The 24502-nt window shown below is 51.5% G+C and overlaps 10 protein-coding genes across 10 annotated transcripts; 4 read left to right on the top strand and 6 right to left on the bottom strand.

Moving 5' to 3' along the window:
- Positions 1–396: 396 nt before the first annotated feature.
- On the bottom strand, positions 397–971 carry N7477_007169 (uncharacterized protein; the record flags this gene model as incomplete). Its single annotated transcript, XM_056968832.1, has 2 exons — positions 397–802; positions 853–971. The coding sequence occupies 2 exons, from the start codon at positions 969–971 to the stop codon at positions 397–399; spliced, it is 525 nt and encodes a 174-aa protein (XP_056821628.1).
- Positions 972–2939: 1968 nt separating this feature from the next.
- N7477_007168 (uncharacterized protein) lies at positions 2940–3536 on the bottom strand (the record flags this gene model as incomplete). The annotated part of the gene is made up of 2 exons (XM_056968831.1): positions 2940–3371; positions 3429–3536. 2 exons carry the CDS (start codon positions 3534–3536, stop codon positions 2940–2942), a joined length of 540 nt encoding a protein of 179 aa, XP_056821627.1.
- Positions 3537–4011: 475 nt separating this feature from the next.
- On the bottom strand, positions 4012–5506 carry N7477_007167 (indoleamine 2,3-dioxygenase; the record flags this gene model as incomplete). The annotated part of the gene is made up of 3 exons (XM_056968830.1): positions 4012–4806; positions 4868–5152; positions 5216–5506. The coding sequence occupies 3 exons, from the start codon at positions 5504–5506 to the stop codon at positions 4012–4014; spliced, it is 1371 nt and encodes a 456-aa protein (XP_056821626.1).
- Positions 5507–7052: 1546 nt separating this feature from the next.
- Positions 7053–9039, bottom strand: fbx15 (F-box domain protein; the record flags this gene model as incomplete). Its single annotated transcript, XM_056968829.1, has 2 exons — positions 7053–8723; positions 8884–9039. 2 exons carry the CDS (start codon positions 9037–9039, stop codon positions 7053–7055), a joined length of 1827 nt encoding a protein of 608 aa, XP_056821625.1.
- A 1363-nt stretch (positions 9040–10402) lies between these two features.
- On the bottom strand, positions 10403–10612 carry N7477_007165 (uncharacterized protein; the record flags this gene model as incomplete). Its single annotated transcript, XM_056968828.1, has 1 exon — positions 10403–10612. The coding sequence occupies one exon, from the start codon at positions 10610–10612 to the stop codon at positions 10403–10405; it is 210 nt and encodes a 69-aa protein (XP_056821624.1).
- Positions 10613–10699: 87 nt separating this feature from the next.
- N7477_007164 (caspase family protein) lies at positions 10700–11536 on the top strand (the record flags this gene model as incomplete). Its single annotated transcript, XM_056968827.1, has 1 exon — positions 10700–11536. The coding sequence occupies one exon, from the start codon at positions 10700–10702 to the stop codon at positions 11534–11536; it is 837 nt and encodes a 278-aa protein (XP_056821623.1).
- A 1712-nt stretch (positions 11537–13248) lies between these two features.
- On the top strand, positions 13249–13833 carry N7477_007163 (uncharacterized protein; the record flags this gene model as incomplete). Its single annotated transcript, XM_056968826.1, has 1 exon — positions 13249–13833. The coding sequence occupies one exon, from the start codon at positions 13249–13251 to the stop codon at positions 13831–13833; it is 585 nt and encodes a 194-aa protein (XP_056821622.1).
- Positions 13834–15274: 1441 nt separating this feature from the next.
- N7477_007162 (uncharacterized protein) lies at positions 15275–17311 on the bottom strand (the record flags this gene model as incomplete). Its single annotated transcript, XM_056968825.1, has 7 exons — positions 15275–15465; positions 15517–15814; positions 15872–16397; positions 16450–16713; positions 16821–17076; positions 17134–17185; positions 17240–17311. The coding sequence occupies 7 exons, from the start codon at positions 17309–17311 to the stop codon at positions 15275–15277; spliced, it is 1659 nt and encodes a 552-aa protein (XP_056821621.1).
- Positions 17312–19124: 1813 nt separating this feature from the next.
- On the top strand, positions 19125–19568 carry N7477_007161 (mediator of RNA polymerase II transcription subunit 31; the record flags this gene model as incomplete). Its single annotated transcript, XM_056968824.1, has 1 exon — positions 19125–19568. One exon carries the CDS (start codon positions 19125–19127, stop codon positions 19566–19568), a length of 444 nt encoding a protein of 147 aa, XP_056821620.1.
- Positions 19569–20408: 840 nt separating this feature from the next.
- N7477_007160 (uncharacterized protein) lies at positions 20409–24035 on the top strand (the record flags this gene model as incomplete). The annotated part of the gene is made up of 3 exons (XM_056968823.1): positions 20409–20623; positions 20710–23500; positions 23619–24035. The coding sequence occupies 3 exons, from the start codon at positions 20409–20411 to the stop codon at positions 24033–24035; spliced, it is 3423 nt and encodes a 1140-aa protein (XP_056821619.1).
- Between the last annotated feature and the right edge of the window lie 467 nt (positions 24036–24502).

Raw genomic sequence — 24502 nt, 5'->3', positions numbered from 1 at the left:
TGGATCGACCAATCTCCATGAATAGATTAATTGCACCCTTGGACACAATATCAAGGGTCTGGAACTCCTCATCGACACCTGGGGGAATTCCAGGAATCGAAGGAGAGGATGAAGGGGAATACCGAGGAGCATGTGGTGTGGTGTGGAGCGTTCGTGCGCCACAGAACCCTTGAAAAAAATAGGGGCCAGGAACCGGAAATTGGAGAAGAGGGGAAGATTTAAAAAAAAAAAAAACAGTAAAAAGAAAACAAGAGTGTGCCATTGATGTCATGTCATTTTCTTATCATAGATTCATGTGAATCATTGGAACTACACGAATTGAACCCCTCTCCCCACTTGTGACAACCGTCGCAGCTCAATCGCATGGACACCTCACCCCCAGACCCCCAGACCCGCCTACAACGCTAGGGCCAACCCGAGAAAACTCAAGGCCCCGATCATCGACGCGGTGAGCGCCGTAGGCTGTGCCGCCATCCCGCTCGAGGTTGAAGTCGCCCCGGTCTTGGTGGCGCTCACGGGCCCGGTCGCCGTCGTGGTCGCCGTCGCCGTCAGAGCACCCGCCGAGATCTGCGATTTCACCACGGACATGTAGCTCTTCACGTCCGTGGGAAGACTGCTGTACCAGGCCGGGGTGGTCCCAGCGCTGAATTGGCTCGCGAGTATACTGCGCGACTGCGGGTCGATCAGTTCCCAGATCACGGTCATAGGCACGACCGACACAATTTCGGGAATGAGGGATTTGGGCGGTGCCGAGATGTTCTCGAAACGAGCCGTGGCCGTGGCATTCGACGTGATTTGGGCTCTGTAGCTCATGTCAATGGATAGTGCAAAAGGTATGGAGGATCCACAGACAGTGCACTAGACAACGAGACCATATTGAAGCCGCTCTCGGTGGCAGTGGTATCTCGTCGTTGGGGCTCAGCTCCCCGTGCTGTCGCCGCAAACCACAGCAGTATTGATGTAAATCTCATTGCGACGGTAAGAAAATGATCAAGAGAGTGAGCGGGAATTGGAGGCCAACAGCGTATATCAAATGCTTGACCCCTCTTGGCTGCCGATCCGGCCTTCCTCGGTGCCATATTCTCCGCCGAACGTAGCGAGGTAGCCTAGTTTGGCCCAATGGCTTGATCGGGCGGAGACTTGGATCCGTTGCATCTAGACCCATTTCCTTGCTTTGCCATTCCGGTGTGGCCGAGGATCGCAACGTTCTCGTGATACAGGTGGTAAGCAGAGTCGAGGGATCTGTGGAGAAGGAGCCGAGCCACATCTCTGGTCAAATATGGGAATGAGCAGGAAGGACCAGGCCTTAAGGTATTGATCGACTGAACCCCTGGAGTTATCTTCCTACTAAGACATGAGGTGTGTGCAACTAAAGAACTTATCTCGTCAGGAAGGCGGACAGGATAGGCTTGCTTGATAAGACAGCAACACATGCGTCAGTGGTTTCTGAGTCTACATTCGTGATGAATCAGTTAGACTCAAAATTGTGGCAAGGCCATTGAACAGTTCTGTGACTATTCCTCGTTAGACGAAAAATGTGATTCTTGAAATTTCAGTGTTTCCCGTTTGAGCATGTTTCAGGATCGAAATAGTTCTTCGTCTGGAGAGGAAGATCCCTTGTCAACGAGACAACCGCCAATTTGAAATTGACAGTTGAGAAGTGGATATAAGACATTCACTGCTAAAATTTTTATCATTCAGAGTGGATACTTCACGAGATTCATAATGCCTCTTCATATACTAAAGAAGACCTAAGCGAAATGACCGCATTGATGGGAAAAACTCTCATAGTAGCTCTTCAAAACTCACCTAAACCGTTACCCAAACAAGCGATTTCAATTTCGATCGAATAAGCGACTTATAAGCTATGTACCCGAGACTACCACATAAAGTGGCATTTCTTTTGCGCGTCCCGAAAGTGACTATGGGTGATGAGGGGCTTACATAGTTCTAACGGCTTCAGGAGGCAAGAGGTGAAAACATTTCATGTAGAACATCGAACGGTATGGTCTAAACACCAACCTAGTATCCTTTCCGGGATCTGCTCATGACGAGAATAAAGTTTAGTAGCCTTAAAGAATGCTCAATTGACAATGAATCAGCGTATTTGGGTGACAAGATTGGAACTCTCTTAGCCCTCTTATGCCGTCGATGGTTGCATGGAATGGAGTGTGGTATGAAGATCGAATATAGCGACGATGACGAGGATAACGAGAGCCACGATAGCCGCGACGGCGACGAAGTGGTTTTTGTGGATACTCCACCCACGACCCAATTCAATACGATGGTGGGGAGCTTGAATTTTGTAAGACGTGTTCTGTCTATACCCTCCCTTTACTGGCTTGCGGTAAGCTGGACGACGAGATGGTTGAACACCCATCGTAACATGGTAGTGTCGGGAGATGAGAAGCGAGATAGCTTTGCTTCGCTCGACCTTTGATTTCATGTCAAATCTTTCACTTTCAAGTAAACTTGGAATTCTTGATAGTTCCTCGCGGCACTAGCATTGTTCTTTCTTTGAACCTTCGAATATCAAGTCTCCCCAAGTGTCTGAGTCTTTCGTTTCTTTGAAATTTCGGTGCGTAAATTCTTGTCTTAAGTTTTCGATGCACGAGTGCTTTGGAAGTTTGCGTCCCCACTTTCCTTCACGCTCTCAGTCATGAGTGTGACCTTTGCACAGCGCTAGAAAGTGAATGGGTCCTTTTCATTAGCTCTCAACTGTGGATCACCATGACATGGTGATTGGAACCATTCACGCTCAAAAGGCTTGGCGGATCTAAAGATTCTACAGCCGTGAGTCAAAGTCTACAGTATAAGACAAGATGTAATAAAAAATGAATCTCAAATTGGATATCTCAAAATCATCATGATAGTCGTAATAATAAAACAAGGCTGACAATCAAATCCAACGACGCTGAATCCATCATCATGAACTGAGCTTAGACGCCCTGCTTCTTGGCCATATCGGCCTCAGCACCGCGTTGGCGGACCTTGCCCTCATCGTGCATCTCGCGGAACTTCTCCTCCTCCGTGCGGTCACCACTGATGGCAGCACCGACGGAACCGATAGCACCCTGAGCACGGTTCTGGATACCCTCACCCCAGTCCTGGAGCTGGCCCTTGGCCTCCTGCTCCTTGCCAGCGGCGTTCTGCTCGGCGCCAGTGCGGCGCAAGTTCTCATTGCCGATCATGTTGCCAATGGCCTCCTTGGTGGAGCCAATGGTCTGGTCCCAGGAACCGTCCGAGCGCTTCTCGTTGTCCTTGGCGGCCGCGCCGGTGTTAGGGTCGGCAGTGAAAGGACCCAGTTTGGCGGTGGTGTGGGAGTTCACGTCCTGGGCTTGGGCCTTGGCCTGGGCAGCTTCACCCTTGTTCTGGTGGTTGTTAGTGTTTATGGTCGATGAAGAGAAGACACAAGACTCGATGCATACCTGATATGAGGAGTCACCAGTGACAGCACCGAAGGCACGCTGAGCGGCGCCAGTGGCGGCGTTCACATAGGAACCGAGAGTAGAAGAGTTGCTGTTATCAGAAGACATGACGATGGTGTTGTAGTGCAGTATTGAAGGTATGGAGGAATCTTTGAAGGTGATTTTGGAAATGTTTGGTTGTGTTTACCCCCAAAGACACCTTCTCCCCTCTTATAGATCAACAAAGCAACGCGTACCTGATTCCCGAGGCCATCAACAGTGACATCATCCGTGATGTCACATCACATGATACAAGCCTCAAGTGTCAAAGTGCGTCATGCAGCCCAAAGAAGTGGACCTGGAATATTCTACGGTGGATCACGGGCTTGACATCTTCAGCCCAGGTGACACCTCGTGGCGGTTCTCGTCAACGGTGGTTCAATATTGATGATGAAATGATACAGCCGATCGGCTAATCCTATATTTGTGGTGTAATATGTCCAAATCTAATGACGCCAGACCTGTCGCTCGCTGCAAATGGCAGATCGGAAATTCAAATGCAAAAAATCAGGCGCTCTAATTATGTTTTGAGACCCCGTCTCTTTCACCAGTGGCAGATTCCGCCCTCGCTGTCGTCCGCTGTCCATGTCCCGCATAGACCGACAACTTCGAGATGACCATCCGGATGCTCTCCTACTTTACTCAAGGACGCAGAAGCTGCTAGCCCGGGACTGTTACTGAGTAACCTTCGCGCCCATGCGTCAATAGCTGGTTCCCCAGTCTCATCGCGCGCTTGTTTCAGGAACGGGATCAGCGCGGTGCCACCTGTACCACGTAACTTCTTCTTATCTTTCGGGACGGCAGTAGCCAGGTTCGTAGGAGATAAATGATCCGAGCCAGCGGAGTGAGAGCTGGCACGGGCCCCGCGAGACTGTATAATGATGTACCGTGACACAATTTGGATGTGCTTGTCACGCATGTCACGTAGCATCGAGAGACATGCATCATATGCAAGTCGCAGCGCAGGATCGGCGCGGTGTGCCTCTACAAACGCGCGGATGTTGGCGATCGAGTCAATGTCCTCCAGGAACCGACGGTGAGGACCGGGCATGTAGCCTCGCATATCATGAATGAAAGAGTTCCGAGACTTAGATTCGTCGGAGGCATTGCGGCCCACGCCCGTCGGTCTATGCTCAATGCCTAGCACAATGTCGAAGAATTGGATCAAAGAACTCTGAGCATTACTACCGCCACCGTACTGGCGGTATACCGGGGGATTCCGGCCATCGTCGTACAAGAGACCCTTGGGAAGCCCGGCATCGGCCATATTCTTGCTGCCGGCCAGGTACGGGCGAATGCGGTTGTAGAAGATGTACGGATCACAGTTGTCGTACATGCGCTGCAGGAGCGCAGTGATTTCGTCTGAGAATCTCTGCCATTTGCTGCAGGCACTCTGTCACCACTCGGATTTTGCCAACCCGAGCGGCAGTCATAGCCTGAAGCATGAGAGGGATGGTCGGGGCACCCCGGGCTTCTATGGCTACCGATACCAAATAGAACCATTGTTCATCTAGTGACCCAGTAAATGTCTGTAGACAAGCAAGATTGTCCAGATCGTCGGCCGGCTCATCCGGGAAGATCGGCTTGTAGTTCCAGAGACAGACTCCGGCGTAAGTTGCCACGGGTGGCACCTCGAGTCGTTCGCAGACTTGGAATAATGGGACTGTCAATTGCGGAGGGATCCTCTGTTCACGGATGAATCAGTACTTGATAAAAAGGCTCGATGGCTTGTATGGTAAGTCACATACCTCGGCAGGACGGTCACCACCCCAGACATAGCCGTGAAGCATAAAGACCAGTACGACATATGCTCGCCGCCACTCGGCATCTGTCTGCAGATGTGCTGTTGAAAGAACGGGCAGACGATCAACCAAGCCTCGTAACCGCTTGCTCAGGAGCAAAGGCTGCAGGTTCGCGGCAATTGCCTCCCACTTTGCGTAGTATGGATCTGGCAGGACCTCCAGCGGAGACTCCGGAGAGAGGAACCCATGTTCCGGCGAGATGCCGTAGTCTTCAAGAGATGGTACTGGAGGTAGCATATCGGTGACAACTGATCAAATTGATCGATAGTCAAGGAGAAAGATGGCGGGCACAAGTCCCTAGTATCGTGTGACGCAGACAAGAGTCACTCTCATGCGGATCTTAATTCCGTAGATGCTCGTCTCGAGTTTCCGTTGTTCAGACCAAAATCACGTCAACTCCACGAATGTCTCTTGACGGTAATAAATCAGAACAGAAGCTAGGTGATTGCTAGGGAAAATAAAAGGGCCCCGTCGAAGCCAGGAACAAGGTCCTTGTGCTTAGAGGGACAGGGAAGAAACGGAAGTGGGTGGCGGTTCCAGAACGCAACAGTCTCTGGCGGAAAGGCTATTGACCGGATGCGAACGGGAGAAGTGGCACACGCGGGAACCAACCTCTCTGAGTGGAATCAGTCTTCAGTGTTCAGGATTATGGCAATGATGATCGTCTGATCAGCTCGATGAATTTGATCGGATGAACCGAGATTTATCAATTCCTGGAATCGGTGGATTCACCGAGAGCACGTAATTCCCCGTAAGCATCATTTCTAAGCACCGGCCGAAAGGCATCCAAAGACCCCTCCTGGATCTACCCGGGTACTGGCGGGCCAAGCCCGATGTAGGACGCCCTTTGTAGGCCATTCTCGAGCGACCACCATGTCCGGGCCATTCTCTTTTTTTTTTTCGGGGCAAAGTGGACCACCCGGTGAGGAGGAACAGGAGACAGAGAAGATGCTCTAGGTTCATTTTAGATGAGTTTATATCGACCCACCCGCCTCCAACGGGCCCCGGTCCGCTGCATCGAGCGGGAAATTGAGTGCAAGCGATTGAGGTTCCACATTTCGTTCGCGCTAGTGCACTAGCTTGAGTGCTAGAGAATGATCCGGAGGCCCTGCTCACGCCGCGTTTTGCGGCATTTTGGTGCGGGCAAGGGGGCTTTTAGTGGCCTCCCGGTGCGCTATCGGTGAGTTAAGCGAGAACTCGTGAGTGTTCGCGAGCACCCACGCTTCTCCAAGGTGGAAGACTGTGGCGATCCCCAGGTTCCGGCCGCCAAACGTCATCTGGGAAGCTTGACTCGAGCTGGGGAAAACCCTCCAAGACGACACATGACTCTAGATGGAGGAACTGCCGAATAGAATAATTATTTTCCGGAGTGAGAGAGCGACCGTACGAAAGGCTTCCCCTCATTGTGCTAGGAAAGTCCCGGATGTTTTCAGGGAGGGTGTTGTGTGCCTGATATGTAAGGCCACCACGGTCATTCGTTAGGCCGCCTCAAGTTGCCATTAGACATCGGTGCGTATGCGAACCTGTCTAGCAGAACGCCTCTGGCACAGGAACTTAAAGAATCTATGAGGGCATTTCAAAGAGGCCTTGAAAAGATCTTGAGTAACAACCGTGGAAGTTCTTCTAACTACTGAGGCTGCTCAAGGTTTGACAGGAAGAAAGAAACACTTGAACGTGAATTCTTGATTAGATTGCTATCATGTTTCTTTTAATATTACCAATGACCCATCTACATGGTCTGCTCAGTATACAGGTCTTCTCAATAAAACTACCATGCTTGGGCTCATCGTAGCCAGTAGCCACGACGGATTGCCTGATAAAGAGGTGATGCCTCTTGCACGAGGGAAGGATTGGGTGACCGTGGTTGGGGCACCTGAACCGGGAAGATGTTCTCTGAAACCATGGGAATCTTCATTGTGCGAAGAGATGTAAGGTTGGGAAAGCGAATCGTGGGATCAAAGCTGATCAGAACGAGAGCCTGGTGGTTGGACGGCAGACCGGCAGATGAGACAGAGTAGATTATGGATCGCTCGTCGGAGACCGCGCGCACAGAGCTGACACGAGAGTCGGGACAGAGGAGATTATAGATCTCAGACGGTGTGTCGTCGCGGGGCCACATGTGCACGCCGCAAGAGACGAATCGGTCCTCGGAGCCTTTGATGGGTTGGCCGTTAACTTGCATGGGACGGAAGAGCATCTTCGGAGCACCCTCAGTTCCTCCGTCATCAATGGGATTTTTGCGCTTTCGTGATACTGTTCTGAGGCGGAGCCGGTCTTGGGATCGTACCCCGTCGGCCTGAGGAGCAGGATCGTTGACGAGATCGACAAAGGTTGCAGATGCGAGGTGATAGCTGCGGTGTTTGGTACGAGCGGCAATAAATTCCAATCGCTTCGCTGGATCATGGTGATGCTCGTACTCAGCGTGATAAGTCCTGCGTAGCCGCTTTTCAGGTCTTTGGTTATAAGGCTGGTGATTCCCGGTAAGATCATTCGGGTCATCATCCGCCCACGTTTCCGCCTCTTCTGGTGTGGGTAGCGGTTCAATGTAGTTTGTGCGATGGTTTTCACTCTTGCCACCGCGCCATTCTCGACGACATTCAAGAATTACGGGCCGACCGGTCGTCTCATCTATACGAATCGACAAGTCTGTCCACATCTCGTTGATAGGGCCCTCGCAATGCTCACGGCGCCAGAGCCTCCCCTTCCATTTGCACCCCTTTTCACGGGGTGAATAGCAGAACCAGTGATAAAATGAAGAAAACCGCTCATCGTCGTCTGAAGCGACTTGGGTCGAGACGGCATAGAGATGCTCCCGATACATGTCAAAACAGAGCGTTTGACCTAGTTCCCCATCGACCACCCGGTCCAGAGGGAATTCGATCTCCTCGGACGTAGCGAAATCCTTTCCGCATACCGACCAGACTCCGCTCGAGCCGTGGGCAGATGTGAAGGTGCCATACCAAATGTAGGCGCGGCTATGGCGGACAAAGATAGGGGAGTCCGCGGGAATAGCCTTTTGAAGCAGCAGGCGCTTCCTTCGAGGCTGACCCGAGCGGCGATCCATATCGATCGCCAGCAGGACATCCTCCTGAGCATCTTGGCGTGCTAAGCGGAAGGAGACAATGCCATCATTATAGTGGAGCAGAGTGACCTGATCAACGAGACCCAGGCCCGCCGAGCCAAATCCCAAGCGAGAGATCAGTTCGCCGAGGTTCACCACTCGTTCCTGGCGAGCTACACGATGCACATCCAGCAGGCGAATTTCATCTCCAACGCGGTAGCACAGAACGCCTTGATTATAGAGAAAGTCGGCCCCGTAAGCTAAGATGGAAACAGCATATGGGGCGGCGGTGGCAATCGCCTCATGGATGTCAAAGCGAAGCCCAACCGCCTTTCGGAACCCGGCCTGAGCGGCCCAGGCAGACTGGCCCTCTTTACTGTGAAGCAGAGTGTTCTGTGACGCGGGTTAGTCATTGGGTTTGTTTTTAATGTGGTTGGGTGGCCTTTCGGGGCCAAGCGGGAGGGGGAAGAGGCTCTGAGCCGTGGGGCTCTAGAGCTGTGGATCTCTGGAGACTCTCAGGCTCTTAGGCCCGCATCTCAGACTTGGAGCTCACCTGGACTGTTTTGCGGGCAATGAGGTCACTGTCCATGAAATCATGGAGAGCGCGATTAGTGCGGCTCAGGTTAATACAATCGCGGTCGTCCAGCGACGTGGCGATCTGGTAAAAGACATCGAAGGGAAGGGAGTCCAGACTCCTAGATGCCGACATGGCTCAGGGAAATAAAAAAAAATTAATGGAAGGGATTAATGACGCATCTCGCAAGTATGGGGATGATGCCCGGGTGCAAGCTATAAAGCAAAGGAGTGTGTGTTGGAGGCTCAAGTGGAGGCTCAAATCGATCACACAGCCCCCCCTCCCCATCGATGGATCGGTCGACACCACGACTCGCACTAGCACGCAATACATTCTCCGCCAGCTCGGAGTGGTGGAACCTGACCGGCTCACCTTGCCCATCAGTGAGGCTCTGCGTATCTGGCCCCTTTTAACAGAGCTTGGGGCTCCACTGAACTCCGCGAGTCTCCGAAGTTCTCGTCTGACTGTGCGGCTCAAATGGAAACCCAGTGTCTCAAAGAGATCGCCGGTGCGTTTCCTGTGGGGCCTTGGAGTGAGTGCAGTTCGTTGATCTATTTGCTGTGGCTCTCGCTATATTTTCTGATTTGGGTATCCCGTCCTCTTCACCGTCACGTCCCCGCAATTCTGTAAGGGCGCTGGCTCATTTGCCTCATTTTGGGCCACGCCACTTACTCTGGAGCATACGAATCCCATTGGAGCCTCATTGCTGGTTGAGGAATTATCTAAGAATAACTGCGTGCACAGGCGTAGGTCAGGTGAGTCCACGTGTCCGCGCCAACAGGATTCGGACTTTGCTCGATCAGGGCAGTAGGTGAGGTACTCTGCATCTCGCCGGACAATTCAAATGGAAATTTGTATCTCCGAAGCTCCGATTTCGTTCCGCGTTGCAGAAGATATGCCACAGGTACCGGTTGCCGGCAATTTTCTCGTGTTATTCACAACTGCGAACTAACCACCCATAGCCATGACCTGAAACATACATTAAATGAGAACCCTTACGAATCTTCTCCGTGATCTGAGCCCGGGATACACGGGAGATGATACAGAGTGAAGCCACGTGACAAACGGTGCTGCCTGCAGCCCTACGAGAGGAGTGGAGTTGCAATGTTCGGGAATCGGCATTGGGTCCATGGTTGCCCATTGTTTTTGGCCTTGGGCGTCAGGTCCCCCAGGGCAGTTCCTCGCCCAGTTTCCTTTATCTGTATCTGTATATATTTGACTCGGTCACAATCACCCTTTAATCATTAGCGTCCCAGTTTGGCGCTCTCAGCAATCCGATCTGCGCGACCCACCAGTCAGCCAGCCCGATGCTTAACAAGAAAATGAAAGCCACCCCACGTCTTCGCCTTTTCTTCCCCTCTTTGATCTTTTCATACGATCTCTTTCTCTCCGAGATTTTCTGAGCTTCTTAAAAATCTCAGTACTATGTACTATCCACCTCCTGGACCTCCCCCGGGACCTCCACCTCCCTGGCCTCCTAGTGGCCAGCATTCGGGTGCTAATTGGCAGCGTCCGCCTCCCCCGCCTCAGCCCTACCACGCGCCCTATCAAGGGCACTATCAACGGCCCTCTTACTCGGGGCCTGCTCCCTATCCTCAGCAGCTTGGTCCGCCTTCACATCCACCCTATGCGCATACTCCTTCGCCTCGGCCATACGGCCATTCTCCGTCGCCTCAACCTTACGCTCACACGCCCTCTCCTGGCCCATATAGACATGCCCCGTCACCACAGCCGGGAAATGGACCCGGTGCCTATTGGAATGGTAAGCGTTACTAAAGAGAAAACTGAAACAAGAATGCTCCGAAGTATCTATGCTAATCATCGTAGGGCCCATTCCAAGCCCCATGAATGTGCCCCCGCGCCGCCGCAAGGCTACCAGCACTTCGGCGCTGGCGCACCGTCCAATTACAACTTCCAGTACTCCGCATGTACAGGAAGACGAAAGGCCCTACTGATCGGTATCAACTATACCGGACAGCCGAATGCACTACGCGGCTGCATCAACGATGTCACAAACATGTCGTCATTCCTCCATGATAAGTTCGGTTATCGTCGCGAAGACATGGTCATCCTCACCGATGATCAGCGCAACCCGATGAGTATTCCAACCAAGGCCAACATCATTCGTGCTATGCACTGGCTGGTCAGGGATGCACAGCCTGACGACTCACTCTTTATCCATTTCTCTGGCCACGGCGGCCGCACGCCAGACTTGGATGGTGATGAGGACGACGGATTCGACGATGTCATCTACCCGCTCGACTATCGTGTGGCAGGCCACATTGTCGACGATGACATGCACGCCATCATGGTTCGACCGCTACGGCCAGGTGTGCGATTAACCGCCATTTTTGACTCCTGCCACTCCGGTACCGCCCTCGACTTGCCATACATCTATTCCACCCAGGGTGTGCTGAAGGAGCCAAACCTGGCCAAGGAAGCAGCTCAAGACTTATTCAGTGTGATCACCTCGTATGGACAAGGCGACCTGTCTAGTGTCGCGTCGACTGCCATAGGCTTCTTGAAGAAAGCGGCCAACGGGGGCCAAGCGCGTGAGCGCACCATCATGACCAAAACCTCACCAGCCGATGTGGTTATGTTCTCCGGATCCAAGGATACACAGACATCGTGAGTTACCCTGCCGTATATTGCGAACCCGACTAACCATGTCCCCCCCCACCATAGAGCGGATACGTTCCAGGACGGACAGGCACGTGGTGCCTTGAGTTGGGCGTTCATCAAATCTTTGCAACGGTGGCCTCAACAGAGCTACCTGCAACTTTTAAACACAATCCGGGCGGAGCTCGAAGGGAAGTATACGCAAAAGCCGCAGCTGAGCTGCAGCCATCCACTCGGTAAGTTGATCTGCGGTGGCACCATGAAGGGACTCGATTGACTCGTTCGGCAGACGTCAATCTCCGCTTTGTGATGTAGAGGCGTCGATCGCATGGAGATGAATAACGCCATGGCGCATAGAAACCTTCGGGGACGAAATCATCCTTCGTGGCTTCTTGCGCCTCAGCTTGCGCACAACCCCTAACGAATCTCTGCGGGGAGTGGAGCCCAGGTGTTACCTGATTCATACACCATGGGGCGGATCACGGCTCACCCATACGATTCAAAAGCTCCGGGGCTTCGTGTGCTCCGATGCTCGGTTTTGGTTTGTCGATTCCCCAGTCCCAGCGCTGGTAGAATACCCACAACGGATTTCGCAGAGTCAGAGCGAGTAGCTACAGAATAACCAAACGCAGGTTAATTGAGAGTAGGAAAGCAGGGCTGAGATGAAGATCTCATCCATCCAATGGCTCACGCTGAATGTATAAGCTCCATCACGTTTGTGGTAAACTTAAGGATCCGAAGGTCCCTCCATTTGCACGATGCCCCCTGAGGCCGGCACCGGACCAATACAGGGGTGACCAAGAAACAAATGTACGTCTCCACTATTATTCTGCTGGCAGTTTGTAAATAACCAATGTATTGAGTTTGTGTTAATACCACTCATTGCCAGCCAACGCTGTACAATGAAGATACTGATTTCGTCACATATAGTAATTTCGTAAGGCGGTATGTAATTATGAGAAGAAGGCGGTGAGAAAACCTATATTTATTCCTTGGTCACCCTGTAGCGTCGCCAGATTGGGGCGGCAGAAGATCCCGGTGGAAACTGTGGACGAGTCCCACTCCATTCCTGGTTTTTTCTGTTTGTTTCTTTTGCTGCTTTTAGAAACCTACGGAATCTCTGGGTGTTGGTATCCAGAGTTGACACATGCGAACACGTCTTTTAAACGCGTTTTGACGGGCAGTGTTGGTGATTATATGGAGGAGAGGCTGTGTGCCGCGTCAGCCCTTCAGGTCCTCCAAGGATATGCAGGGATGCGTCAGAAATGCAAGACACCAAGGTTGAGTTGATCTGATTACCTCCGAGACAGAGCTCCGCTCGGACCTTGAAACAGGAGTTACCCGAAAATTGGAAGTGAAGATCCCCACCGTACACCTCTCGCTTTCGGCAAATGTTTTGCAGTCGTAGAAGCTTAGAGAAAGACGACCCTTCGAGCGTACCACGTAGGTTTACCGACACGATGACATCCCCAGAAGGCGCATCGTCCCGCGCAAATGCTCAATAGAGAAGAAGAGATTGAAACATGAAATTACAGTCATCTATTTGTTACACGAAACTGGCGCCTCGTAGTCCGCGAACTAAAGCAATGTCTTGATCCACTCTTACCTAGTCTCTCTCGGAATACGATGGATCTGAGCTATGGGATGTTTCTTTTTTCTTTCCTTTGTCCAATTTCGATTCTTTTACCCCCTCAATTCCCCCTGTGTGATTTTGTGTTCTGCATAATGAAGATGTTGTCGTCCACCAACAGCTCATACTCCTCCAGCAACTGCTCTTCCGACCCTCACCTCCCCTACCAACACCAGCAGCCTCTCTCCACACTCTCGCTGGGCTCACAACATCCTCGGAAAGCCTCGATGCGTCCCAAGTACCCGCGATTTTACGCCTCGCCCATGGACGACGGCTCTGAGAGCCCAATTCAGGCCTATGGACTTGAGCAGCGCGAGCCTTCAATTTACGAACGGCCGAGACTACTGCGTCGAGTTTCACACGCCCTAGACGACATCAAGGAGGATTTGGCCTCCCAGCTGGATGCGCGCGAATCCGCCAAGATTAAGCGCCGCTCGACTTTCTTCCTGGATCCCAGCTTCAACATCGCCGAGGAGAATCGTCCCGAGACTTCCGTCGGAACATCGCGGTCCCGCCCTATGTCTATCATGTCCGTTGAAGCTTGGACTGCACCCCAGCGCGGACTGAGTCGCCGCCTGTCTCGGCGCCTGTCAATCTTCGGGCGCAAGACGCCTGGGGGTTCCCCAATGGCTAGCATCTCCTCGCCTAATCTGATCGGGTCCTTGAACCCAAATGCCTAGGCGCGGCCAAAGAAGGTCAAGTCGAATTGGGAGACGGTTGTTGCAACCCCCAAATGGCGAAAAATGGCATCCGACATGATCGGCGACACATGCAGCTGACGGGAGACGATCACACATGTCTTAAAACCACATGGAAGAACACGCGAAGATTAGAGGTGTTCCGGTCTACTGGGGAGTTTTAATTTTGTTCTATATTGGATTGGGCGGATCGACTTTCAGGGGATTTCTATATATGCGACTACTATAATCTGTTGGCCTGGGGATATCTGCCACTGTATTTACTATCATTGATCTGCGCATAGCTTGGGTGTTTGGGAAATTTAAATTTTGGTTTCATTCATTGAACTCTTGACTGCATATCTCACATCAACCTTGAGCTAGGGGTCGTCATCGGATCACAAATTAGGTCTGAAAAAACGCCATAACGAGCGCCACATGCGGCACTTGGAAGATTGGTGGACCGACGTGCGTCAGCAATCGGCTCTAAAAATAAATGCCCGATAGCCTCTTATCCGAGCAGTCCAAGAGAAACAGGAGATCTCCGTCAATTTCACTTGTTCTCAGGACTGAGGAAAGATACCAATGCCCTGATCTCCCTCAAAAGACTCTGTGTATACTACCTACGGCCCGTCTTGTCGATCAAGGCTACTTCGTCTCCCCACTCTACTCCATGCACTCCATACACTCCACCAGCTAGACTGCCACTGGCCCATGGCCTGCCTTTGGATTCTTTCCAATCTCGTGATTATTGTGTCTCGAGATGCCGGGCCGGGGACTATGGTACCGGTGGTCCTTGGATCACAGTTCCCCGAGGCTGACGGAAGAGGCCCGAGACGATGTAAAACATCAGGCAGCAGCTTTCCGATTGTGTGGTTATTGTAGCTATTCCTAGTATCGGGTGTCACCTAGCTGCGGGTCCTTGCTTCTGCCGCTCACCCCACAGGTGATGCGAGGATGCGAGGATGCGAAAACACCAGGTCGGAAGGCGGTAATCTGATCTCACTGAGTAAATCTGTAACACTATTCAGGGGCTGCATCAAAATATATGGATTGTATACCACTTTGGCCAGTGTTTCTGGAATCTGTGACTGATCATCCTGATGAAAGGGCCAAGCGATTGTGGGAATGCTGCAGGTGCGGGGTACTTTGGATCGGGCCACCATCTATTAGCGAGATGATATGTACGACACCCTCATGATATCACTCCATGTATAGACTTGACATTCATGGGTCATCCACTCCCAATGCAACTAATTCCTTTGTTCATTATGACGCTGCAATACACATCCCTCTGTGGAAGTGAAAGTTTGATAGTGAATATATTCTTGAGCCAATATTCGAAATCGCCGTGTATGTAGGTATATCAGAGCCCAGCTCTACATGCTAGAATGTCATACATATTTCTTTCCAGGTGAAGCTCCGCTCCAGTCTGATCGAGATATCAGCTGAACTCGATGTGCTTTGCACTCACTGGCACAAGACTCTTGTTGATGGCAGACTTCTCAATTTGCTCGTCTTCACGGTCGATGTACTTTTGAGGGCGACGTCTGCAAATCGCATCCGGCTCTTTGACCACAATGAGGGACGGGTTGCTGCGGTAGTAGTCATCGATATCCTCGAGACTTCGGTTGGCTGCCGGTAAATGTTAGTTAATGCATATGAAGTCTCTGTCTCGATACTGACCTGTCTCTGGATAGAAGAGGTAGAGAATAGGCAGGAATGCCGCATTGGTCGCTGTCCACACGATCCCTTGATAAGTTGTCAGCAGAGGCAAAGCACAGCCCAGGCAGTTGACTGTCTCACAAAATTTCCAGCCAATGTTCTGGATACCAATGGGCGTGATCTGGACAATGACAAAGTTCGTGATCCAATCAATTGCAGTCGCGATGGCAGCGCCTTTGGTTCTCATGGGCAAAGAATTGATCTCCGTTGGATATAACCATGGAACCCCAAGCATGCCAATTCCGAAGCTACCGTGGAACTAAAAGCTTGTCAGCAGGCTGGCTATCTCTGTGATTGACGCGGAAGGGGGGCTCACGAGGAAGAAGAACACAATCGAGGCCTTGCCAAACACAGCCCCATTGCTGCGGGTCTCCACGAGGTAGAGGAGGATCGTAATAATGAGAAAGCAGAAGAATTGGCCGGCTGTCGACAAAAGCATCAAACCACGACGACCCATTCTCTCAACCAATAGTATAGCGAGGCCGGAAAACATCAAGTATGAGATGGCGTTGCAGGCAGTCAAGAGACGGGCCATGCTCTCCTCCATTCCCACCGCCGTCTCCAGGACCGTTGGCAGATAGTAGGACATGATGTTGATACCACCCATTTGCTGCATGAACTGACTGCCAGCACCGAGAAGCAGTCGGCGAAGAGTCTTGGTATCATTCGTGCTCTTCCTCTTAAAAAGATCTCTCCACCGCATTGCATTCTCGCGCTCGTATTGAATAGTGAACTCGATTTCGTTGCGCTGAGCAATGACGAATGGATCGTCTAGTGACTTAGCTTCGAGGCAAGCGATGACCTCCACGGCTTCCTCTCCTCTGCCATGAGCAAGAAGCCATCTAGATGTCCTTAGCCGCCATTTGTTGGATAAAGAAGATAGGTCCTACTTACCGAGGAGACTCCGGAAGCCAGGGAGTAGTAGTCCACAAAATCAAAAGAAAACTGAACTGGAATGCGAGGGGGAATCGCCAGGCAACGGCACCACCGGCGAAGGAAAGGCCGTAGTTGATCCAGTTGACAAGGCAGTAACCTGCGATGTTCATCATCATCTCTATAATCACCAGCTTTCCACGCCATTTCAATTGTGAGGTTTCTAGGAATGAAACAATGCTAAGTGACTTGTTCAATAGATCTCTTAAATATCGAGCAGACAAACTTACCAGTCTGCCACACAGGAGCTGTCGCGGTGTTGATACCATTCCCGACACTGGAGAGACTCCAAATTAGCTTCTTGCATGTCTGTTCTCAGAAGTCGTGGTTACCCTAGAATGATACGACCTATGAACATCTGCCCCAGGCTGAACGAAGTGAATTGAAGGATGGTTCCCACAGCCATAATTGTCGTTCCCAGCAAAATTGCCTTCTTTCGGCCTAGGTTTTCGCCGATTGTAAAGGCAAAGATGGCCCCGAAGAAACATCCGATATCGTAGATGGCAGTCACCGTGGATAGCGTCTTGGTCTTGGTCGGACCGACGAGGTCATGGACTTGGAGGAAGTCCTTCGAAATCACGACACCACCTGCGATGTGTTTTTAGCTCGAAAGCCATTATCAAGAGCTTCCCACGATGCACTAACTGAAGACTCCCTGATCGTAGCCAAACAGAGACATGTCGGTTGCGCATGCAACCTATTACCACTTTGTCAATGGAAATCACCAATGCAGCTATTGCAGAGAGCATACTGTAACCCAAAAAGTGAGCCATCCTCCCGTCAGCCCAAAAAAGGGCCTTCTCTTTTCCGCTGCAACTGTCATCATGGGTAAGATGCAATAGATATGTAGGTCTGGTCCAAAAGAAGGTTGATGACAATGGCCCAGTACCACTGGGTAGAAGGGAACCTACCGTGGGGATACTAATACCCGTTATATACGTCCTGGATCAGTCCTGGTCTAGTAATCCGAAAAAGTAAATGTAAGGAGTACGACTAGGACCATTCCACGTCCTGGCCAGATGCTTCTCGGCTTTGCCCCAAGTCCAGGAGGAGGGGAAACCCGGAGGTAATTGGAGCGAGCCCCATAGAATGGAAGCCAGTGGCTGATAGAAAGGAAATCGGAACCCCCAAAAGAGCAGATCGGGTGGGAATGGCGCAAGATTGGCTTCCCCAGAGATCTGCGCGGGCCGCGCAAACGTGGAGTTGCGTCATGCGTGGATCTGGGGGAGGATCTGGGGTCAATCCTATCTTTCTTTTTGCATATTACACTATTTTCTCGACCATAAAAGCGTCAAAATGGTGGGATTAAATGACTCGACTCTGTTGTTTCCCTTGTCAAATTTGACGTTTGAACTTTCGTCCTCCTTGATTTGGGACATCTGGAACTCGGCATCTACGCCACTTCAAGGGGCAACGCCACGCACGATTTTCCCCCCCCCCCTGGTTCGGCTTTCGTTATCTTTCGGCTCGGCCATCTCCGTGGTGATGTTGATTCGAGTATCTTGGACTTGGATTCAGAGGATCTGGTTAGGATCTCGAGCCTAAATAGTTTCTATAGCAATGGTCAGGCCTGGTTGTCAACGGAACCATTTGCTACTCATCTTGGGAACCTCGACGAAGTTGTCAGTGACAATCTTAGTTAGCCTGGTCTAGAACTGGTCTACGGGCCGGCTTTAAGCTTTTTAATGGGTTGATCGGGTGGAATGCCTCGTCTGAAGACTTCTGCAAGGGTCGGGCCCGGCTTGAGGCTCCGGAATTGGGATACCTTTGCAGTGGCACATCGGCATGATTCTCGGTATACCTTTATGGGAAATAATTTTTCAAATGGATTTTCTGGACTGAATTATGAATGCGAGTCCTTTTCCCATCTACTCGAGCTCAGACCGAACCTCCATAGACATCAAATGGACACTCTAGATATCTCTGAAGTATCCCACGCTACATGATAGCGCAAAATACTCGGGTGCCTGCTTCGTCATAGTCCTAGCTTATGATACATTTAAAGACTTTATCATTCTATCCTTGTTGCGTGCTTGATTTCGTTCATTTCGTTATTCTGTCTTCCGCTTTGGCTGCTCACTTTGTGCTCATTCGTACCAAAACGACCGGAATATTTAATTCGGGAAGACTGTGAAAGATCGAACATCGAAACGCTTCTGGATCACACCTCACATACTCGGTTTTCGAAGAGCCCGTAAAACTGTGTTCCCGTTCATTTTCGAAGATCACAGTTTGCATGAGCTGAAATTCGTTCAACAGGATGTAGGTATAGCTAGCCTTCTGAACCTATTGTTTCGCCTTTTCCTAGATATGTGTCTCGCTGAAATTGAATCCAATATGTCTAAAGTAACTTACCAATCAAATGTCATTTCTTTTTGGCCAGACGGCAGAGCTAGTAGTACAAGCGGTGAGACTTGCAGACCCCGCATGCGTGCTTGCGAAGAACAGTTTTCAAGCTGTCATGAAACAAAGTCTAGAACAAGTGACTTGCATATGAGCTTTGAGCTTGCTTAAGTATGCGAGTGGCTGTAGTCCGGTAGAATTTCCTCCTTGCGCGAAGTGGGCCTGGGCACTCCGCCTTCGAAGCTTCAGCTGTGCCCAAAACTTTGACCGAATCGACCACCCCTTCTCCCATCATGGAGTCTACGCAGCCTCCCCCGACGCTCACGAACCCTCGGTTCACATTTGAATTGGAGTTTGTATCGTCTCTCGCCAATCCGTACTACCTTTCGCATCTCGCGGTCACCTATCCGGGCCTCCTGGGCATCTCACAAGCCGATGAGAACGACGACGATTCTGCCTCTTCCCCAGATGCCCAAGCCTTCGCCGCATACCTGGCCTACCTCTACTCCTACTGGAAGACACCTGAATACTCTCAATTTTTGACCCATCCCGGCCCAACATTGCGAGCTCTACGACTGCTGCAGGAAGACACTTTCCGCCGCGATATCATTTTGCCCCAAGTCATCGAAGGTCTGGCCGGTGTTGCCATGCCCATCGAAAATACACAGAAAGGAGAAGCGGACGCTTCAATGCAGAACGCCGAGACGCAAGACGAGCAGAATGGGACAAAGACGTGAGGCTAGTGCAAGGTCTTGGCTCTCTCTTCACTTTTACATCACCATTTCGTCCACTGAAACCAGCTCCGGGGATCCGAACTTAGAAGGATCTACATCGCTTCTCGAATCAACGAAAGTGCCAGTCGTTGGGTCGGTAGTTGAGCAAAGGCTTATCTGCGTAGCTTCATGTGCGACCGAGGCAGGCCGACCGGGGAGGGTTTGTCGATCGAACACACCAGGAACCGCTCGGGATCCAGGGAAGTTCCATGTTAGACGCACTTGAGCGCACGTTCATGGGCTCCGCCGGCGACCAAGGTTTGCGGGGTTAGGCAGGACCAAGCGCTCAGGACTTGAGTCTGTTTTGGTGACACTTTTTTCTTCTCCGAGGCAATTGATATGACGTGAGACAAAATCTAGTCTCAATTCGCAGTCTCAAAATTCTAGTAATGAAGTCCTCCGTAGTGATATAAGGAATTGGAGGCCGGAACGTAGTAAATTGGCCGTCTGCGGCCGAGTGCTCCAAGCTGCCCTTGGTCCTCTTTCGACAACTGTCCCGGACCTAAACTCGAGAAGACCAACGTCAAGTTATCGGTACTTCTATTCCCATTGAATCTATCATCTCTTGAAAGCTTCCTCCTCTCGTCTTCCACCTACTACCTTCGGCAATACGAAATTGAGCCCCACCCCCCTGGGGATCGGCCGCCAACTACCTCATCGGACAGCAACGCCCCGTTCCCGTCCACGACCGTCAACGTTTCCGCCCATGGCCACCCCACGAACTTGACTCTCTTCATCACTGCATTACGGCTTCATCGACTCGCTCTCTACAGATATCGCGCCGAGCGCGCCCATACCATTTTCATGGAGTCTGTACGCCAGTCGTGCCGGCCGAGGCACCAGCTTTTAACGCTCAAGTGCTATCCCAAATACCAAAAGGGTGTGCCTGAGGTCAAGCCCAACCCCAGTGAACTGTCATACCTGCTCTATTATGCGAGCACGCGTCGCAGCAAGTTGACCAAGGTCGGCGCTTTTCTTGAGAAACGAGTGGCCAAAGATGTTTGGAGGCGCAGATTAGGGTGAGTATCGTGGATGAATCGGGAAACCATCGCCCTTGTCATTCTTGCATGCTAGAGATGGAATTCGCTGACCATTCACCATGCAGCAATGTCCAGGTCGCCCTCCATATATTGACTGCGCTCATCGAGAAACTTCCTCGCGACCTCCCAATTTACGCGAGTTCAGTACTGACTGTCCTCGAAACTGTTCTGAAATCGCATGACGTTTCCCTGGTAGAGGATTCGATCGCTACATTCGAAACATTTTGTTACCACCAGGACATCGCGACCATTGCCGCAGACCAAGGTCTTGCTCAGAAGTACCAAGCAGTCGTGCGTACGTACGCCGGCTTTGCTGATCCGTCCTCTCCCTCCTATTCTTCCGCCACCCTCAGCCCCGCGGTCGCCATTCGCTGGAGGAATGCCGGCCTACGTGCGATCAAGGGTGTTGTGAGCTCCGAGAGTCTTGCCGCAGATGGTGGCACTTCCCTCCGGATCATTCTGCCCGTCATCTTGGAGAACCTTTATTCTTCAAATGAAAATTTACTTGTGCCATTAAAGGCGAGACTGGAAGAAACCAAGCAAGCCGACAAGACCGAGCGTGATGAGAACCGAAACCGGCGCATGAGTGTCAACACGGTGAATACAATCGAGACGGCCAACGGAGACCCTGCATTGGCAGCCCAATCGACCGCTGATGTTGACCGACAAGCAGAGCTGGATGCGCGGCTGTTGGCTCTGCGTTGCCTTGAACAAATCATCGTCTCAGGTAGTAACCGTGGTCAAATCCGCGTTGCGGCAACGGTCATTCTACAATTTATCGCCAGCAAGCAATTCCCGCGAACTGTCACTAGAGACGAGACAAGCGCCATTGACCAAGCGGGTAACTGGGCAACCTCCCTAATTGAGCTCATTGCGACATGGTGCCCTGTGCAAATTCGATTTGTGATTCTAGTGATGGCCTTGGAAACCTTACAGGAGACACTACCGAAGGAGGATGCCCTAGACTCGGCATTCACCATTCTTTCCGTGGTGAACTGGCTTCTGAAGTCCTCCGTGAACATGATTGGTTTGAGCGTGATGGATATCCTATTTGGCCTCATGCTTTACGTCTCGCGCATTTTATCTCCCCACGACAACGCTGAGGCTAGGGAGAAGCACGAGCAGACCCCTGACTCTGCTATCTTCCTCTCTGCTCGGAGAAAGGGCCTGCTTGCTCTTGTGGAACAATGCATTGGCAACTTAGCAACTCATATCTACTATGGCGATCAGGTTGCTGATATGATGCGAGCTATCTTGCGGCGCTTCAAGCCCACACCAACCCAGGAGAATGCTATGCAGTCTTCCTTGGCCACAGTGCATGAGACTTCAACCCCGCCCGTTGTCCACACTGATTCCAACTCCGAGAGCAATGGAGAGAAGGCCCACGGCGACACATTTTCGCACACTGCGGCTAAACAAACTGCTCTCCGAGCCATCAAGGCCATCCTTATCGTGGCAAACCTACGCGCGCCTACTGTTGCTGCAGCCTCCGAATCAAGGAATCCAGTCGGAATTCATGTATGGGAAGGGACACAGGGACTCCTCCGAGACCCCGATCATGAGGTTCGCCATGCCTATGCCGAGGCCTTCCTGACTTGGCTGCGACTCGAAACGAACAAACGGGATCTCAAGGTGCGAGTAGATACCCCGAGGTATATTAAGCAGACATCGAAGCGTGATTCAGAGTCGGACAAACCGAACCGACGCAGCACGTCAGCACCTAGAAATCAAAGGGAGATCGTAGCTCTTGCAGCGCAGTCGAGCTTCCTTCGCCTCCTGCATCTTGCCATCTACGATTCCGCCTTAGAAGAGGCCACCGTGGAGTCTGAGGTACTTGTCCTACATCTGTTACTTGCTAGCCTTGTCGAGAATCTAGGCCTCAACGCGGTGCAATTTGGTCTCCCCATGGTCCTGAAACTTCAAGAGGATCTATTTACTTCAGTCGATCTGGGCACTTCTAGGGCTCGCATCAACATTGGAAGCCTGGTTCACGGGTATCTTTTGGCCATCTGTGAAAAGTTCAACCTCGAGTCCACCCGTGCTGGCATTGAAATTCGGAATGAGATTGGGAAGCGACAGAGCCAGGGCCAGTGGCTCTCTAGGGTCAAGGTGCCTCCGACAGGCCTGAACGACATTGCGACAGACGATGAAAAAACCTCGAATGGTGATTCGGATTCGTCCATCGCGCTCACCCCTTTCCAAGATCTTGACGGCCTCATCGATGGCATGGACAAGTCCTATCGCGAAACAATCTCGTCGCCCCCACAAAGCCCGTCAAGTTTGCCAGCGCGGGGATTCAATTTTCCTGTCCTCAACCACGCTCAGGCTGTTCAGTCGCAGGTCGAGAACGTTCTTCCGCCATCTGTCCGGGAGGAGATATTCTCAGCTTGGTCTCGAGAATCATGTATGGCTGCCGTCGAGAAGGAAAGTATCAAAGCACTATCGATCAACGGCTCGCGCGTTGGCACTATGACTCGCAATAGCCAATTCAACGGTGCTACAAACGGTTCACCAGCTGGCTCGGCGTCCCAGAAGTATCGCCTTTCGAAGGTCCCCGACACGTCCTGCGAAGACATGCGAACTCCAGATCACAGCCCTCACCGAGGGTCTCCAGTCCGTGTAACACAGCTACGTCGTGTGCTTTCTGTCAAGGATGAGCCCACTCCTCGGAATCCAAGCCCACTGCATGGTGTAGACAGATCGAATATCAGCGTCATCTCGTCAGGCAGTGAAAGTATGGTCAGTGGTGCCTTCTCTGCCTCGGAGATGGAAGGTGACGATGCGTCTGTTCACTACTATGGGCAAGGCACCCCCGACCAGGAAGGACAAGCAACGCCTCGTGCATCGGCATCTGCTGTCGCTCTTCCGGAAGACAAGACTTCTATTGACCCTCAATCAACGCTTACTCGGACGAACTCTGAGGAGATTCCTCCCCGTCCCGCCCATTCCTTCCAACCTCCATATTCCAGGCGAGTTTCCAAATGACTCGCAGCGGTCTTTGCTCGTTGATCGCCCTTCCACCGCTCCGGACAATTCGCAACAGGCCAATGGAAAGGCAGATTACCTACAGTCTCGAAACAAATCCCTAAATCGTAACTTGAGTCGCTCTAACGCCAGCCTCTCTGCCGGGATCTTGGATGATTCCCGGGGTGCGCCAAGCAATGGAAATGATCATGCTTTCGACAACAACCACAGGGATCAGCTGAGAAAACTATTGGACGGATTCCTCTCCCCGAAAATAGCATCTTGGCCCACGAGGACCGCTCATCCAGCGGATTGGAGTCTTCTCAGGCCCAAAATTATTCCAGCCAACGCCCAGTCAGTGGTGGCGGCATCGGACGACCTCCATACTAATCTTCAATTTCCTTGCATCCTGTACAGTCAGTCCTAGCGAGCACCAAGGTCCCTGTGGACCTCGGCTTAGCAGCTCCGTTGCTCATATTTGCACCTGTTCATATTTCCTTTTGGTCTTCTGTCCCGCGGGAATAATTGCTCTTGGATTCTGCGCCATTCTATCCTTTGGCAGAGTCCGGGTGGTATATCTGCCTTTTCCATTCTTTGTCTTTTTTATATTCCTTTTTTTTTTCCCACTTGATCTTCCATCTTCTTGATCCTTTTCTATTTTGCATATAGTTATTATCCGGCCACACGCGAACCTTCTTCTCCGCCATTCCTATATCTCATTGCAGCTTGTTGATTTGGTCTTGCTGCCGGTGCTGCATCTACGTTGTTGGTAAACTCAAAATAGACATACGGCTTTCACCCAATACCAAGACCCAGCATGGTCATTCTTCCCACGCTTGATGTGCAAAGCAATACCGTGAATCTATGTAGCTCAATTGATATTATCTGTACATC

Source organism: Penicillium maclennaniae (assembly GCF_028827695.1).
Source record: "Penicillium maclennaniae strain IBT 15551 chromosome Unknown utg000006l:1.0-2513246.0:1.0-2515036.0, whole genome shotgun sequence".
Lineage (NCBI taxonomy): Eukaryota > Fungi > Ascomycota > Eurotiomycetes > Eurotiales > Aspergillaceae > Penicillium > Penicillium maclennaniae.
This window is presented reverse-complemented; position numbering and strand designations above follow the sequence as displayed.